Source organism: Choloepus didactylus, chromosome 3 (genome assembly GCF_015220235.1).
Source record: "Choloepus didactylus isolate mChoDid1 chromosome 3, mChoDid1.pri, whole genome shotgun sequence".
NCBI lineage: Eukaryota > Metazoa > Chordata > Mammalia > Pilosa > Megalonychidae > Choloepus > Choloepus didactylus.
The window spans coordinates 6,005,118-6,019,688 of NC_051309.1; the positions used below are offsets into that span (position 1 = coordinate 6,005,118).

At 55.6% G+C, this 14,571-nt stretch overlaps 1 protein-coding gene across 1 annotated transcript; it reads right to left on the bottom strand.

The window, feature by feature from the left end:
- Positions 1-14,437, bottom strand: TADA2B (transcriptional adaptor 2B). Its single transcript, XM_037829332.1, has 2 exons — positions 14,142-14,437; positions 1-2,540 (listed from the first exon to the last, which is right to left on the bottom strand). The coding sequence occupies exons 1-2, from the start codon at positions 14,409-14,411 to the stop codon at positions 1,548-1,550; spliced, it is 1,263 nt and encodes a 420-aa protein (XP_037685260.1). The 5' UTR covers positions 14,412-14,437; the 3' UTR covers positions 1-1,547.
- Between the last annotated feature and the right edge of the window lie 134 nt (positions 14,438-14,571).

Below are 14,571 nucleotides of genomic sequence, written 5' to 3' on the forward strand. Positions count from 1 at the left end.
TATATTTAAAATGTGTTTTATTTAATGCTGAGAAATTTACCTTAGGGAACAGGAGGATGTAAAAAGAAAGGAAAAGGCACCATAATTAAGTCATCCTTGGAAATGAGGTTTTTTCCTTTTTCTTTCAAATAACTTCACTTTAATGTAACTTCCAGCCTGAACATTCTGGGAGGTAAGCAGTCTGTTGGTACCTGTGGGAGTAGGAGGCAAAGCAAGCTTCTAGAAGGACGGAGGGCCTCAACTCAGCGGCCACGCCACCGATTCTCTTTAAAGCACAGTCCTCTAGAAATGAGAAACATAAGTAACCTGAAGACAAATGACTTCCTCAAGCTTCAGAAGGAAGGTACCGTATACATCCAGGAAAAGAGGCCCCAGGAAAAAAGCTTTTAAATGAAGAAGCCACTTGTGAGTCTAATTCAAGGACAGCACCCCAGAGCCCAGTGCCAGCAGTGCCACTCTGATGCTCTCGAGCAACCGGTGCATGTCCTGGCTCCAGCTGGTGAGACTTCTCTCACCCTGCAGGTCGGAAGGCACCGAACGGCGCCGGACAACAACCTCACGGAGACTCCGGGCCAGGCTAGTGCAGTCGGATGTTCTGTGAAAAAGGTATTTTCAACTGTGTTGAAAATCCTGGAAGCAGCTAATGCCAGAACTCCTAGCTCTTACCCTTGAACTTCAGATGGGTCTTCAAGTCACAGGCACTCCAAGAGAGCAGCAAGAAGCAGCCCCTCGGGAAACCCAGCTCAGGGCTTCTGGCAAGCCAGGGTAGTCTTTCTGTTCCTACCGCCAACCCCCTGCCCAGAAGCCTCCCCACGAACACAGAAGCACTGCTCTTTCCCAGGGTGAACCAGCAGGCAAAGGAGGCTGAGGGTAGTTTCAGGCTTAGGAACTACAAGATCAAACCCTGCTGCTGTGTTCAACCAACAGATTCTTCCTCATAAAGGTGCCAAGAAAGCTTCCTTCTGCTCCGATCTTTCCGTTCACTTCCTTCGCCTGCTCCCCTGGGGGAGCCTGGGCCCCGCCCTGCCTCCCTCTAAAGTGCCATGTGCCGGACCCGTGTCGGCTGGCTGGCAGCACGGGGCCCCAAAGGGGAGCCTGCAGGGCAGCCTGGCCGAGAAGGGCTTGTGTCATCAGGCTAAAGCCAACGGCTTCTCGGTCCAGCAGTAGAAAATTGCTCCTTTTCCCCAAAGTACAACAGTTTTTGTACCCAAAGGGAAGAAAGCTCACAAAATAAAAGGAAATTACTGAATCTCATAATATTCTCCAAACTGAACACTTAAAGGCAAATCATCATAAGGTGTGACTCTGAGGACTAAGCTAAAACACATCCATTTGCTTCCCCCATGATCCGATGTCAGAGTGCTCCTACCGCTGCTTTCAGAGGACCACAAAAAGAATTTTATGTCTTAAAAGAAGGAACTCAATTTGTTTTTTAAAAAAGAGCAACAACGGGGGAAAAAAGCTCTTCTCCTCCCACCTCCCTCACACCCAAGTCCTTTTGGCTCACACGTTAGCTTAATATTCCGGCTTTCGGAGCAACCTCGGCCTCAGGAAGCATCCCTGGATATCCACCCACTTTCCGTGAGGAAATTTAAAATCCTTTTCTTTAGGACTTTGTCCAAATAACTAGGCAGGCGGCTTTTGGAAGGGATGCCTTGTCGTTTCTGGAGGTGATCTTTAATTATGATGGTTTTCACGGTCACGTAGCGAGCTGGGCTCAAATTTAAAGAGCTGCAGAGCACCTTCTCACGGTCGGATAAGAGCTCGAAGCCGGGAAGGTTTTCAATGGCAGCAAACTCGCCATCTTTGCCGTCCTCCTTTCCTCTCTTGGAGCCGGCTATGTTTTTGTTCTCCTTCCTCTTCTCCCGTTTGTGCCTCGCTGCCTCGTATTCTGCAGACTCTTCCATTTTCGTGATCCCATTTCGCCGATACCTTTGCAATTCTCTAATTTTTGCCCGGAGCATTTTTTCTTTGTGCATGTTTTCAAACAAGTCATCAAACTCCTTGCAGGACATGAACTGGTAGAGCGGCCTCAGTTTTAACCGCAGCTCCTTCTCTTCCTTCGTGATTTTGCGTTTCATAGTTTTTTCCTTATCCTTCTTGTCTTTTCCTAGAAAGGCTGGCACCAGGTTGTAGTCGCGGGCGATGTTCTTTCGCCGCTGTCTCTCCTTGAGTTTCCTCACATACATATCCACGTGGGCGCGCTTGAGCTCGATCTCCACGTCGTCATCGTCATAGTTGACCGAGAGCCCGCTGATGAGCGTCTCGGCATCCTGGTCATACTCGATCTCATAGTCGTCCCGCAGCGGCATGTACCCCAGCTGCTGCTGCTCTGCCACCGAGATGTCAAGAGGAGGCAAGGGGGTGGTGAGGCTGGGCGACAGGGGGCCGCCACTGGGGCAGGTGTGGTCTGTCACCCGGTTGGGGATCGTGTCAGGGATGCAGGCCTTCCCCAGGTTCCCGTGGATGTACATGCTCACGTAGTGCTCCATCACCTCTTGGGGCGTCCGGGAAGCGCCGACGTGAGCAGCCATGTCCTCCTGCAAAGCAAAGGGCAGAAATTACGTTTCCAAAGTCAATCTGTTAGATTTTCATAAAGGCTTATCCGGAGTCCTTCCTGTCAGCACCGTCACCCACCCTCCCCAAAGACACTGGATGGCGAGTTCTTTCTGCAGATGGAGGAAATGAAGACCCAGAGGGGGAGGATTTGCCCCAGGTCCTGTGGTAAGCCGGCGGCAGAGCTGAGCCCGGAACCCACATCTGAGGCCTGTGCTTTGTTCTCATCATTCCTTACGCGGCCCCGGAGCAGCAGAGCCCAACTGGTGTCTCCACGTCACCCCGCTGCCAGCACCACACTCTCAGGAGCAACACGGCCACAGACGGACAGTCTCAGTGTGTGTCCACCCTCCTCCCAGCCCAGCCTCCTCGTTCACAGATCAGGAGACAGGCACGTCCAGGGGTCCCCCGTCAAAGGCCAAAGCTCATGACCCAGGTCTGCCGGTGGCAGGAGGCGTCTTTCCCTACTCCCATCCTGCCATGCTGCCTGCCTCTGGAGTGGGATGTGCCGAGACCCTGGCCAGAGGGCCCCACCTGCGCACCGCCTCGCTCCTTTCCGAGGCAGTGACTGCCAGAGGCCAGGTGAGCGACTGAAGGGAGACGGCCTCCTTCTCAAACAGCTTCCCGTCGAGCTGACCGTCAGCTCCGGGCTGGAGGCCTCCACCAGAAGGTAGCTCACCAGAACAAGGTTTATTAACGGGAGGAAACTGTACAACGTCCTCAATCTTTTCCTTTTGCCAAGAGGCCTCTTCCTCAAAGTCAACCGCTAAAGCCACTTCAGAAAGTTACCGCCCAAAATGCGTACTCATTCATGCCCCCAGCAACCCCGGCTGAGCCCCTGCAGCCTGCACTCGCGCCCTGCGCCCTGCTCAGCAGTTCCCGGGCAGCCGGGCGGGCCGCACGCCCAGCCCCAAGCCCTCAGCCTGCCGGGGTGCGAACAAGCTGCTTCTGCTCCAGCAGTGCCCACCCCAGCAACAGCCACGCAGCTCCCTCCGCAGGATCAGGATGACCTCGGCGTCCCAGAGGCCAGCTGGAAGCCAAGAAACCAGCCAGTCCATTCATGCCGACAACCTATGAAAAACAGGGCACTGTGGGAGAGGAAGTGATTCTTGGTTCCCTGACCTGAACAGAACGTGCAACTGGGCCTCGTGTCAGGACACGCCCCCCGTGTCCCAACAGCCGGCTAGTCTCGCCAGGTCTCAGGGCGCTGCGGGTGTGGCTTCCCGGACCTGGTATTTGGAGTTCAAACTCAGGTACACTCTGTGAGGCCTCTTTTTTAAGAATGATTAGAAGTATAAAGACTGGAGCTAAAAATAGATTCTGGTCTTATAGGAGTGAATTATTTGCATGATTTCATCTCTTTTAAAAATCACTATTAACATCAAATCTGTTCATTATATTTTCCCAGGAAACTTTTGGCAGAGGGCATGCATGCACACACACACTCAAATCACAGCTATCACCAGCATCTGTTACCACTCTGTGAACCCTGCACACAGCCGGGTGTCTGGAGACCTGTTCCCGGGTCCCAGACACTGACCCTGTGACCCCGGCTCGCCCCTCAGAGCCTCCAACCCATTAGTGTCCGGCCCCAGCCTCCTCCCACTCGCTCAAAGTATCACGAGAGACTGGAGGCGAGCAGGCTTCCTCGTGCGCGGGACGGGCTGTACCCAAGGGGGAGACCTAAAGAGTATCCACCAGCAAGACAGCCGGTGGGGAGCATGGGGAGGCTGGTTCTCTACCGCCCACCCCCACCTTGGCACAGAAAAGCCCCAAGAGTGTGTTGGCCTCTGGTCCATTTCAAACTGATGGAGCCACACTGTCCCTGCCACCTGCCCTCTTGGAATGCAAGGGTCTCGTCAGGAAGAAAGCCCTGGCAGGCCTCCACCACGGAGTCGGAAGAGTGGAAACGCCAGGTGCCACTTGTCTGCGCCTCCACTGTCTAAGGTGGGGGGCCTGAGGGACGGCAGAGCCTCTGCTTGTGCACAGCTTCCAACTTTCAGTCCAAAAAGGGACCGTGTCAGACCGCAAATCCAGGTTCCAGTCTCCTGTGTGCATTGTGGGGATGAGCACTGTGCTGGGCACTTGGCCACAGACTCAGCAGTGCCCAGGTCAGCAGGGCTGTACCGGTTACCGGGCAGGAGCCGTGGCACCGAGGTGCTGGACAGCGTGGCCCAGGTGACACGGTTAGACACTAGGGGCCCAGCTCTGCCCCAGGCCCCAGCCAGGCCCCAGGCCTGGTACCCAATCAGCCGACTGAGGTACCAGGCAACCACCATCCACAGAGGTCCCCCACTCTGCATCCCAAACTTGGTCATGAGCTCAGAGCACCACATGTGGATAAAACCTAAATCCCAAAAGAACAAGAAGACTCTGTTACTCCACTTATTACTGTCACTCGGCTCCGCTAGACTGCATCCTCTGTGGATTCCGGCCGGCCCTCCCAGCAGGCCCCTGCTCTGACTTTAGACTTCCTTTCTGACCCCTGCTCTCCACTTCCAAGTCCTGGAAAATCAGGGTCTTCCCGTGTGCAAAATACATCCACCCCCTTCCCAACTTAAGCCACTTCAGGGACAACCCTAATCCAATCTCCTCAAAATCAGTTATGGGTGTGGTCCTCCTGGGGCAAAATTCCTGTCTGGGGACCTGGGAAACCTAGAAATCAAGTTATTTGCTTCCAAAATGCAATGGTGGCCAGGCCTAGGATGGCTATGCCCATTCCAGAGGGGAGAAATGGGGGGGAAAGGGGGTCCCAAGCAAGTCCAAAACCCCACAGGGCAAACGCCATTAGATTCCAAGTTCTGAGTCACCTGTGGATCTGTGGATGGGTGCCTCGTCCTCCAGCCTGTGGGATCAGCACCCCACCCCTCCAAGAGCTGGTGGGGGGGCCCGGCTCTCCCTGATTGCTGGGCACTGGGGCTGGAGGCCCACTCCCTCCCAGCACTCCAGCGGAAGCCCTCTGTTGGCCCCCAGACATCTCTGCTGTCCTGTCCTCTGCATCCAATCTCTGCCTTTGGAGTAATTTTCCTCCGTTTTGCCACATCACGTCCCTTTCAGTCCAGGCTGGCAGTGCTTCTGCTCATACAAAATTCTCAAATAACCCTGATGATTTTCTGTGCAATTCAAGGGGGTCTAAGATGCCAGACCACGGGTTGCACAGATCTGTCCTGTATAACTGCATTTCCATTCCTGACTTCCCTGACTTGGTGGACCGGACCTGTGCTCAGGCTCACCCCTGCAGAGCCCTGTTCTCCAGGAATTCACCTCCCAGGAACTCAAGGAGCGCCCTCATCTCAGAGCACCCTATCCGGATGGCTGAGAACTTCACAGTTCAGTCCTCGGCTTAACCCTTTCCTTCGCGTTTCACTGCAAGATGCAAAAGGAGAAACCAGGCCACACCATCCACACTTAGCTTAGAAATCTCAGCTAAATATTCAAGTCTATCACCTACAGGTTCTGCTTCCATCAGTCATCAGGACACAATTTTGCTGAATTCTCTGCCACCTTAGAATAGGCGTCACCACAAGCACCTTTAATGCCCACAGTCTGCTTATGAGGATATATGTATTCTCTAAGACGATACGGTCTTTCTCTACAACTCCCTTCACAGGAAACTGGGCTACCTCTGTCAAATCTATTTCCATATTTTTAATAACAGGACTCAACTATCCGGGACCAAAACCTGTCTTAGTTTGCCAGGGCTCCACTAACAAATGCCACACCCTGGATGGCTGAAACTAAAGAATTGACAGCTCACAGATTTGGAGGCTGGAAGCCAAAATCGAGGTGTGGTCAAGGCCGTGCTTTCTGCAAAGCCTGTGGCATTCTGGCGATGGCAGTGCGCTGTCACAGGGCGTGCCCTCTCACTTCTGCCTCTTCTGACGTCTGCATCCGGACCCCCCCGCGTGCCAGGCCTCTGGTCGTGTGGCTTCAGGACCACCCCGGGATCTCGGAAGATCCCAGTCACCAATAAGTCCACACTAAACCAGCAGCATCTTCTTCAAAAGTCCTGCAGACAGGTTCAGCCCTCAGGCCCGGGGCTGAGGATGTGGCCATGCCTTCGTGGGAGGCGTGATTCAATCCCCAAGGGCCTCCAAGTATTTCTTTTTCAATTTGGGCTACAAAACCGGGAGCGCTAATCCACGAGGGTCACCAGTGCCACTCGCAGCCCTTTACCATCTGTCCGTGGCCTCCCTCGGCCTTGGTTCTGCCCGGCCACACAACACAACTCGCAATCCCCCGCCTCCTGGGAATGCCCTCTGCACCTGCGCCAGCCTGGGCCCAGCCGCCGGGGCTCACTCCCTGGCTCCGCCCCTTCTCACTGTGCAACCTGGACAGATTTCTCCCGGCTCTGGGCCTTGGGCTCCTCATCTGAATTCCAGAGGTAAACTTGGCACCTCAGAGGGCAGCTGAAGTGAATGAGGTAATAATACAAGCACAGTGCTTAGCCCGAGGCCTGACACAGTATGCACTCCATAAATATTAGCCATTATCACCACAGAGCTGTTAACTCCACTCTCACAGCTTTTCGTTATTCCTCAAGACCCGGGTCACCTCATCCAGGAAGCCGTCAACAGCCCCCCAGAGCCGGGGTCGAATGCCGGCAACTAGCTCTGAGAGCCTTATCCTCTCAGCGTTTGCTTCCTGATCTGTAATCCTTCCTCTTACAAGATTTTGTCAGGATGAAAAAAACAGCTTTTTAAAAGAAATAATAACAGTTAACATTTAAGTGCTTTCACTTACATCATCTCATTTAATCCCCACAGCAATTCCCACTAGGTAACATTACCAGGCATACTGTCCGGATAAGGAACGTAAATGTAGAGCCACCGACCGAGCCCGCCGGCGGGCACCCGCCCCCGGACTGCACGGCCTCTCCTGCAGCTCCCCCAGAAAGGAGGCCCACGGATGAGCTGCGGCCTGATGCTTCAAATGAAAACAGAAAAAGCAAAGCAAACCCAGGCTGGGGCTTCCACTCTTCTTTCTAGACCAACGACATTAAAGCAGTGCTGGCCTCACCGCTCCACTGGACAGCTCACGCTCGACCCTCTGGCACACGCGGAAGGAGGGCCCGGGGCACATGCCTTCCCTGTCCAGGGAGGTGAATTCAGATTTCATATACGGACTTTATTAAAGCTACTGATAGTTTTTGGCTTCCTGGGGCATCTTCCTTATGCCAGCTTGGTGGTTCTGCTTTGGAACATTTTAAAATACCATCATAATCATCTTGTCACTCAAATGGCTTCACTCCAGTCCTTTCCTCAAACAGAATCTGTATTCTGAAAGTGCGAAAACAGAAATGGCAAGTCCCCAGGAGCGGAGTCTGGGGTCACTTCCCACGGGGTCTTGAGCCAGCTTTGGGGGCTGGGGAGCAGTGTGTGGCCTCTCGAGATAAGAAGCATCAAAACGGAAAGAAGCAACTGTGGCGTTCTCCACGTAAACTCGTGGTTCCCAGGGGAGTGGAGCCCCTGAGGACGGGGACAGGTTGGGAAGCCAGGGCAGAGACTGAGGCAGCACGGGGAGGGAGGGCAGGGTCCCAGCAGGGACACGAGAAAGCTGGGGGGACAAGAGGACTGAATGGGGGCGCGCCGTCCTGTGTGTCAAGGAGGAGGGAGGAAGCCTGGCCCGGAAGGAAAGAACAAGGTAGAAGGCACTGCAGGAAGGAGGAGGGCTCGCCAGCAGCAAGGCCAGCAGAAGAGAACCCCGGACTTGTCTGGCTTGCCAGCCGGTGGGAGGGGCAGCTCCAAAGGGCTCCAGCTTCATCCACTCAGCTTCTAATCCCTGGGGACGGAGCCGGTGCTGGGTGAGGGCCTGGGCCCCCCTTCCTTCACTGCATGACCCAGCACCCCGGGCCGGCCTTGTCTATCCTGCACAGGCTCGTCGTGAGGACCAAGCAAGGGGGGGTGCGTGCAGGACATCCACAAGGTCACCTCGGTGCACACCTGCTGCCCAGCGGGCGCACGGCCACTCCCAGAGGCCGGCACCGGGACACACTAGCATGTTCTCTTCCCACTTCCTCCCAGCTGACTTCTGTGCCCAGTTCACAGGGGCAGCATATCTGCCTGGTCTCCCCTCCGCAGTCCAGCACCTGTGCCCCTGACCTCTCATTCTAAGTCATGCCACCATTTCCAACATTTCCCTCACTCCAAACACCACCATCTCTAACCTGATTCCCGGACGCTGGCCTCCAGGAGCAGGCCCATCGGGCCTAAGGCTGCGGGGTCCCTCCCGGCAGCCCAGGGCAGTGAGACAAATGCAGGCTTTGAAGCCAGGTGGCCGTGCCCAGCTGGCTCTTCACACACCCGTGGCGGAACAGGGTCCTCTTCCTCTTCCAGCCTCATTCTTGTCACCTTCAGCGAGGTCAGCAGCCCCACCCGCCTCATGGGGTGGGGAAACCTGACCCGGGCTGGGCACACAGCTGCCCTTCCTGACAGCACAGCACTGTGCCCACCCCTCCTCCACTGTGCCCTCCTCGCCCTCCCGACCAGCCTTCCGTCTCCACTCCTCCACTCTGCAGCCCCAGCCCCCTCCTCAAACACACCAGCATCAGCGGGGGCTGGGAACACAGCCCTTTTCAACCTGTCCCTCCAGGTGTGCAGACTTTCCAGAGACCCTGCGTTCCCTGGCCACTGCTCCTGGTTCTTCTGACATGGAAAGTTCTCTCGGCCTGTTCTGGGTTCCCTGGGCTCCTGTCTAAACTCACTCAGAGAAGACCCCAGCTTACACAGCAGGGACTGCCCCCAAGCCAACTAAAGGTTTTTGGTTCAGGTAATGCTCCTTGTGAAAGAGCCATTAGGCCTGGCGTGGCCGTCTCTCCCTCGGTGGTTCTTAGCACGGGGTCCCTGGGCCAGCAACATTGGGGTCACCTGCGAAGCTGTAAGACCTGCAGTCTTGGGCCCCACCCCGGATCCCCTGAATCAGAGGCTGAGGAGGGGCAGGGGGTGGACAGTGCTCTGTGTTTCCTCGAGCCTTCCAGGGTGTTCCCACACCTGCCGACGTCCGGGAAACCAGTGCTCGGCAGAACCCTCTGAGTTCTGGCTGCTTCCCTGTCCAGGTGCTGTCCCCCCCAGCCCGCCCCCCAGAGCCCCTCCTGAAACTGCACCCGCACCGTGCAGGGGTGGGGGGCTCACCAGGCCCCACCCACTCACAGAAGAGAGCTCTGCCTTGGTTGACCAGGTGACCATGCTAGCGGCCACAGAGCTCCCTGGAGCCTTTTATAAACCTTCCCAGACCTCACCCTTAGAGATTCTGATTCAGCAGGTCTGGGGCAGCCCCTGGGAACTAGGGACCCACAGGTGATGCTGCTGTGCCATCATGAACCCCTGAGAATAGGGGTCCTGGGCATGGAGTCAGAGGACCCAGGTTCAGACCCCAGCTCGGCATGTGCGTGGTCCTTCAATGCCCACAGCCATTTCCTCACTGGTAGGGAGCGGGTGACATCGGCAGGGAGAGAGGGCTGGGTGAGAGAGCCCACACAGAAGCACCCAGCCTGGGGCCGGCCCTCACCACACCACACCCAGCTACGGCCTCCTCCTCCCTCCACTGCCTTCTCCAGCTCCCGCCCTCCACATCGGGCAGGCGGGCCTGGCCTGGCCCTCACCACACCAGCCTCCTAGAACACAAAAAGATCCTTCCACTCACCTTCCACCAGGACATCTTTTCTTCTCCTTTCCCCCAAAGGATAACCTTAGTTCCATGTAAACGGTTACACAACTGTCTCCCTTTTATCAATGTTTTCACCACAAAATTACATACTGGGGAATCTTTCTATCTAGCACAGTGGCTGCCATACAACAGGCCTTCACTAAGCACTAGTTGAGTGGATGGATGAATGAATGAATGAAAGAGCACACAATATAATGAATATCTACATATCTGACACAGCTCAGCTTTGTGGCTGTCTGCTCTCATCTAAAAAGGCAAATAAACTTGTTATTCATGCCATCCCACTGCCTGCAACAATTAGCCTGAATGCATGTGTGTATGTGCATGGAAGGCCCTTCACAGTTACAGAGAGCTTTCCTCATTATCAAGAGCTAGCTCGAATCCCAGTCCCCCCAAAAGCCCCCTGCCCATGGTCTGCAGAGGAGCTCAGCTCCCCTCAAACTGCTACCTGAGTGACCACTCAATTTCTCAGGCAGCCAATCAACAAGTCTAGGGCTCCTCTCCCAGAGTCTTGAATTTCTTAAAATGCTTTGTTTTCCCTTGTGCTTGTGTGTGTGTGTGTTCTGGCAGGATCTGGATCCTCGAAGTCTCTGAGTCTGGCGCAGCAACCACCACCAGACTGGCCGCCGAGAGGGTCTCAGTGAACCCTGGTGAGTGGTCTCAGCAGCTCCCCGCACCCTCGTGTCCAGGATCCCGGGTCCATGTCTCTCCAGTCCTCTGCCTGTCCTTGCTAAACAAAAGTGTGGGCAGCAGACGGGGACGGCCACTGCCCACGACCACCCCAGCCTCACTGCTGACACCTCGGCTCTGTCCCCAGGCTTCAGCCCCGGGTGTGGTCTTCAGCAACAACCCACGACCCCTGCCCTCCTGAGCCCCCTCCCCATAAATCTCACACCAAGCAGCACAAGCCCAAGGTTGTATCATCCTCCGCCATCTGAGCAATCAGAACTTAGCAGGCTCCCTCCACCTTGGCATCACCGCCCCATGGCCACTGTCCTCCACACCCCAGCCCGCCAGGCCTGCTTCTGCTTGCACCCGAGCCCCTCCTCCGCCTCCCCCACCCCACACTCTCATCCCGCCACTGAATCAGGTTGAGACTGACTCTTCTGTGAAGCCCTTCCAGTCCTTCCATGCCTTCAGTTGCACCAATAAGCAACCGGCCTCTGACCCACATAATTTAATGTACCTACACCAAGTGATGAAGGTCCAGGGTTTGGTGTCAGGCAGGCCTATCTTCAAGCCCTGGCTCTCCCACTGAGAGGCCACGGCACCCCATGCAAGCAGCCTAACTTCTGAGTCATTGCGTCTTTAACTATAAACTAAAAATAAGAATCTACCCCCCCTAGGGCTGTTGTAGAGATTACACGAGATATGTATGTAAAGAGCCTGGCCTGGTTACAAGGACATGCTAAATATGTGACAGATGAGCAGTGTCCTTACTTATGTGCACAAATGTGGATATACCCTCAGAGAGAACCACACATCTCAGAGCTGTAGAAGAGCCTCAGATGAAGAAATAGGAAGCCCAGAGGGAAAAGCAACTAGCCCAAGGCAGCACAGCTAAGAAATTCGAGCCCAGCGACCTCAGAGTGTGGTCTGCGGACTGACAGCAACAGCAGCTTCTTGGAAATGCAGACCCTCAGGCCTCCCTGAATCTGCTGGTAGAGTCTGCAAGTTAACAAACTCCGTGGGTGGCTCCGTGCACACTCAGGTTAGAAAAGTCTTGCGTTAGAAAAGAGGCGCGCCCCTCCCAGCCCCTTGCTTCTTCCACTATGCTAAAACGTTTTTCTTTCTGCATCTCGTTTTTGTGTATTTTCCACAGTGCTACAAGGGAGGCAGTGTAGACAGGGTAGTGAGGATTGTACTGCACAGGGCTGCTGAGAAGTGTTAAGAAGAGATGCACTCATGCGTCTGCCTATGCCAGCTATCCTGAACCACTGTTATAAAGATAAATGACACAGGGAAGAGTCTCTCCAGCATCGCTATTGGAGTAGAAAGATGGGTCACGAGCCAGGACTTGGGGGGAGATCCCTCCAGGGAGAATGAATAAACGCGAACAAGGGGAGGTAACAGTTGTGCTCCCACTGGCCAGGAGACGCTGCAGGCCTAGTAGGTGGGCCTGACAGTGACTCCAAGGAGTCCCGGAAGCTGCTGAAGGGCGATGTGTTTTTAAAAGAGCTCTCAGATGGCAGCTCATGGACTGGGCTGTAGGGGACCTGAATGAAGCAGGGGAACAAGTCAGGAGGCTCCAGAAGAGGTCAAGGCAAGGGACAGCAAGGGCCTGGGTTAATGCAGTCAGCAGTGGTTAGATCCTGCACACATGCTGAGGACGGGGCTGCTGCGGAAGAGGACAGAGAAGGAGGCTCTGAGGCTGCCTCTTGGGTTTCCAGCCTGAGTGACTGAGTGAGGTGTTGAGATTCAGGTCAGGTCAGGTTGCGATGTCCGAGATAAGCAGGTGAGGACGTCACAGAAGGCTGGTGCTTAGGGACAAGCTCAGAACCAAACGATTAAAATAACTGAGGCTACTCCAAGGCAAGGTAAGTCTTCCCTTTCTTTCAGAGTCCTGCACCACTGCAAAATCTGCACAAAGCAACCGCTCAGCAGACGTCAATAAATAGCATTAAAAGACAAAGTGAGACTGAGGTTCGGGAGGATGGTGACCAGGAAGCTGGCCCCCGGGTGACAATCTGCAGAACAGTGTATGCTCAAAGGAGTAGAGAAAAGGGAGGCGCCAGGGCTGTGGGGAATGGCTGCTGGTCCTAGAGACGGACTCACTTTACAAAAAGACAATAAAAGCAGTCCAGGTTTGGGAAGAAAGGCAGTGCAGAATGTCTTCTCCCAGTAAACCCAGGGAGAAGGGGAAGTGCTGCTGGAGAAGGGGGGGGGGGGTGACCCTAACAGACCAGGGGAGGGGACTGGAAAGATTAGGGAGCCAGGGTCATGTCTTGCAGCACCTGCTTCTCGTAAAGCGCTGAAGATAGCCACAGATCCCTGGTGGTTACAGACCAGAATACAGCTAGATTTTTCCTTTCTAATACGAAAGACAGTGTCCTTTTCTGGAGTGGAAAAAGCTTCTTAAAGACCACTAAGAGAAGAAGCACATTTTTCTCTCTCAAGGAACCCAGAGTGCTATCTTGCCAGTGTAAAGGAATCCAGCTCTCATCTTTCCCTTTCACCAATAAAAGTTGTTATAGAAACCTTGTGATGTACAGACAGAGCAGAAACTCAGGACTCCTGCCTGCCCCACCACCCTTTATTTGTTATTTACTGACCACTCTGGTCACTGCTCCTACCCACAAAGACCTTGTGCACTGCCAGGGACAAGGGGCCCAGGCAGACGACCAAGAAAGCACACTGGGCCTCAGAATAAGTGCACAGGACACAGAGACAGGCCCCGGGGCACATGTGAAACTTGCCGGGCCTTCCCCACCACTGCTCTCCAGGCAGAACCCACTCCTTCCTCATTGCTCCCACGGTTACCATTTCTTACCCGGTTCTGCCAGACTGCCTGTCTCCATGAACCCCTTCTCGGGTGTGGAAGGCTCCGGCCTGTTGTCTGCCCTCAGTATAGAAGAGCTGAAGGGTATCCCTAGCAGTCAGGAAAATGAGCTCTGCTGTCAGAAAGCCAGAGTTCAAATCTCCATTTTGCCCCTTCCTGGCTGTGTGACCCTGGGCACACTGCTCTGCCTCTCTGAGCTTTCCCCATCTGGAAAGTGGGATGTTAACTGAGCCGGGGAGAGCACTGCGGCGCAAGGCAAGTGCTCGGGATGTCGCTGATTTAGGGAGAAGGGGAGCAAGCCTGTCCCAGCAGGGTCCAGCCTCGCAGAGCCCGTCCTGCAAAAGCGGGCACCGCGCTCCGCCCGGGAGTCAGGGCCCCCGCGGCCGGCGAGCCTCAGCTTCCCGCCGCGCCCGCCGCTCACCCAGTTTCCGAAGCCGAACTGCTCGATGGCATCCAGCAGCAGCTGCTCCTCGCGGCTGGTCCAGCCGCCCTCGGCCTCCGGCCCCCAGAGCGTGAAGCGCCCGCCGTCCACCAGCTGGTAGCCGTGGTAGCGCCGGTGGTGGCCGATCTCGGCGCCCGCCGAGAAGCACTCGGGGCACAGCTCGATGTCCTGGCACTCGGTGCAGCGGAAGCGGAGCGGGCTCACCTCGGCCAGGCAATACACGCAGTACTTCTTACCGAGCTCCGCCATCTTCCCCCGCTCGCCGCCCGCGCCCGCCGCCGCCGCGCCCGCCCGCCCGGCCCGCCGCTGCCGCCGCCGCTGAGGCGGAGCCCGGCGTCAAGCGCCCCGCCGCCGCCGCCCGCAGCGCCCGCCGCCGCCGCGCTCGAGCAAACCGCCGCCGCCGGCCGCC

Coding starts and splice junctions, on each gene's coding strand:
- TADA2B (XM_037829332.1), bottom strand. CDS start 14,411: ATGGCGGAGCTCGGTAAGAAGTACTGCGTGTATTGCCTGGCCGAGGTG. Junction 2,541..14,141: donor AGTTCGGCTTCGGAAACTGG/GTGAGCGGCGGG, acceptor TTTGCTTTGCAG/GAGGACATGGCTGCTCACGT.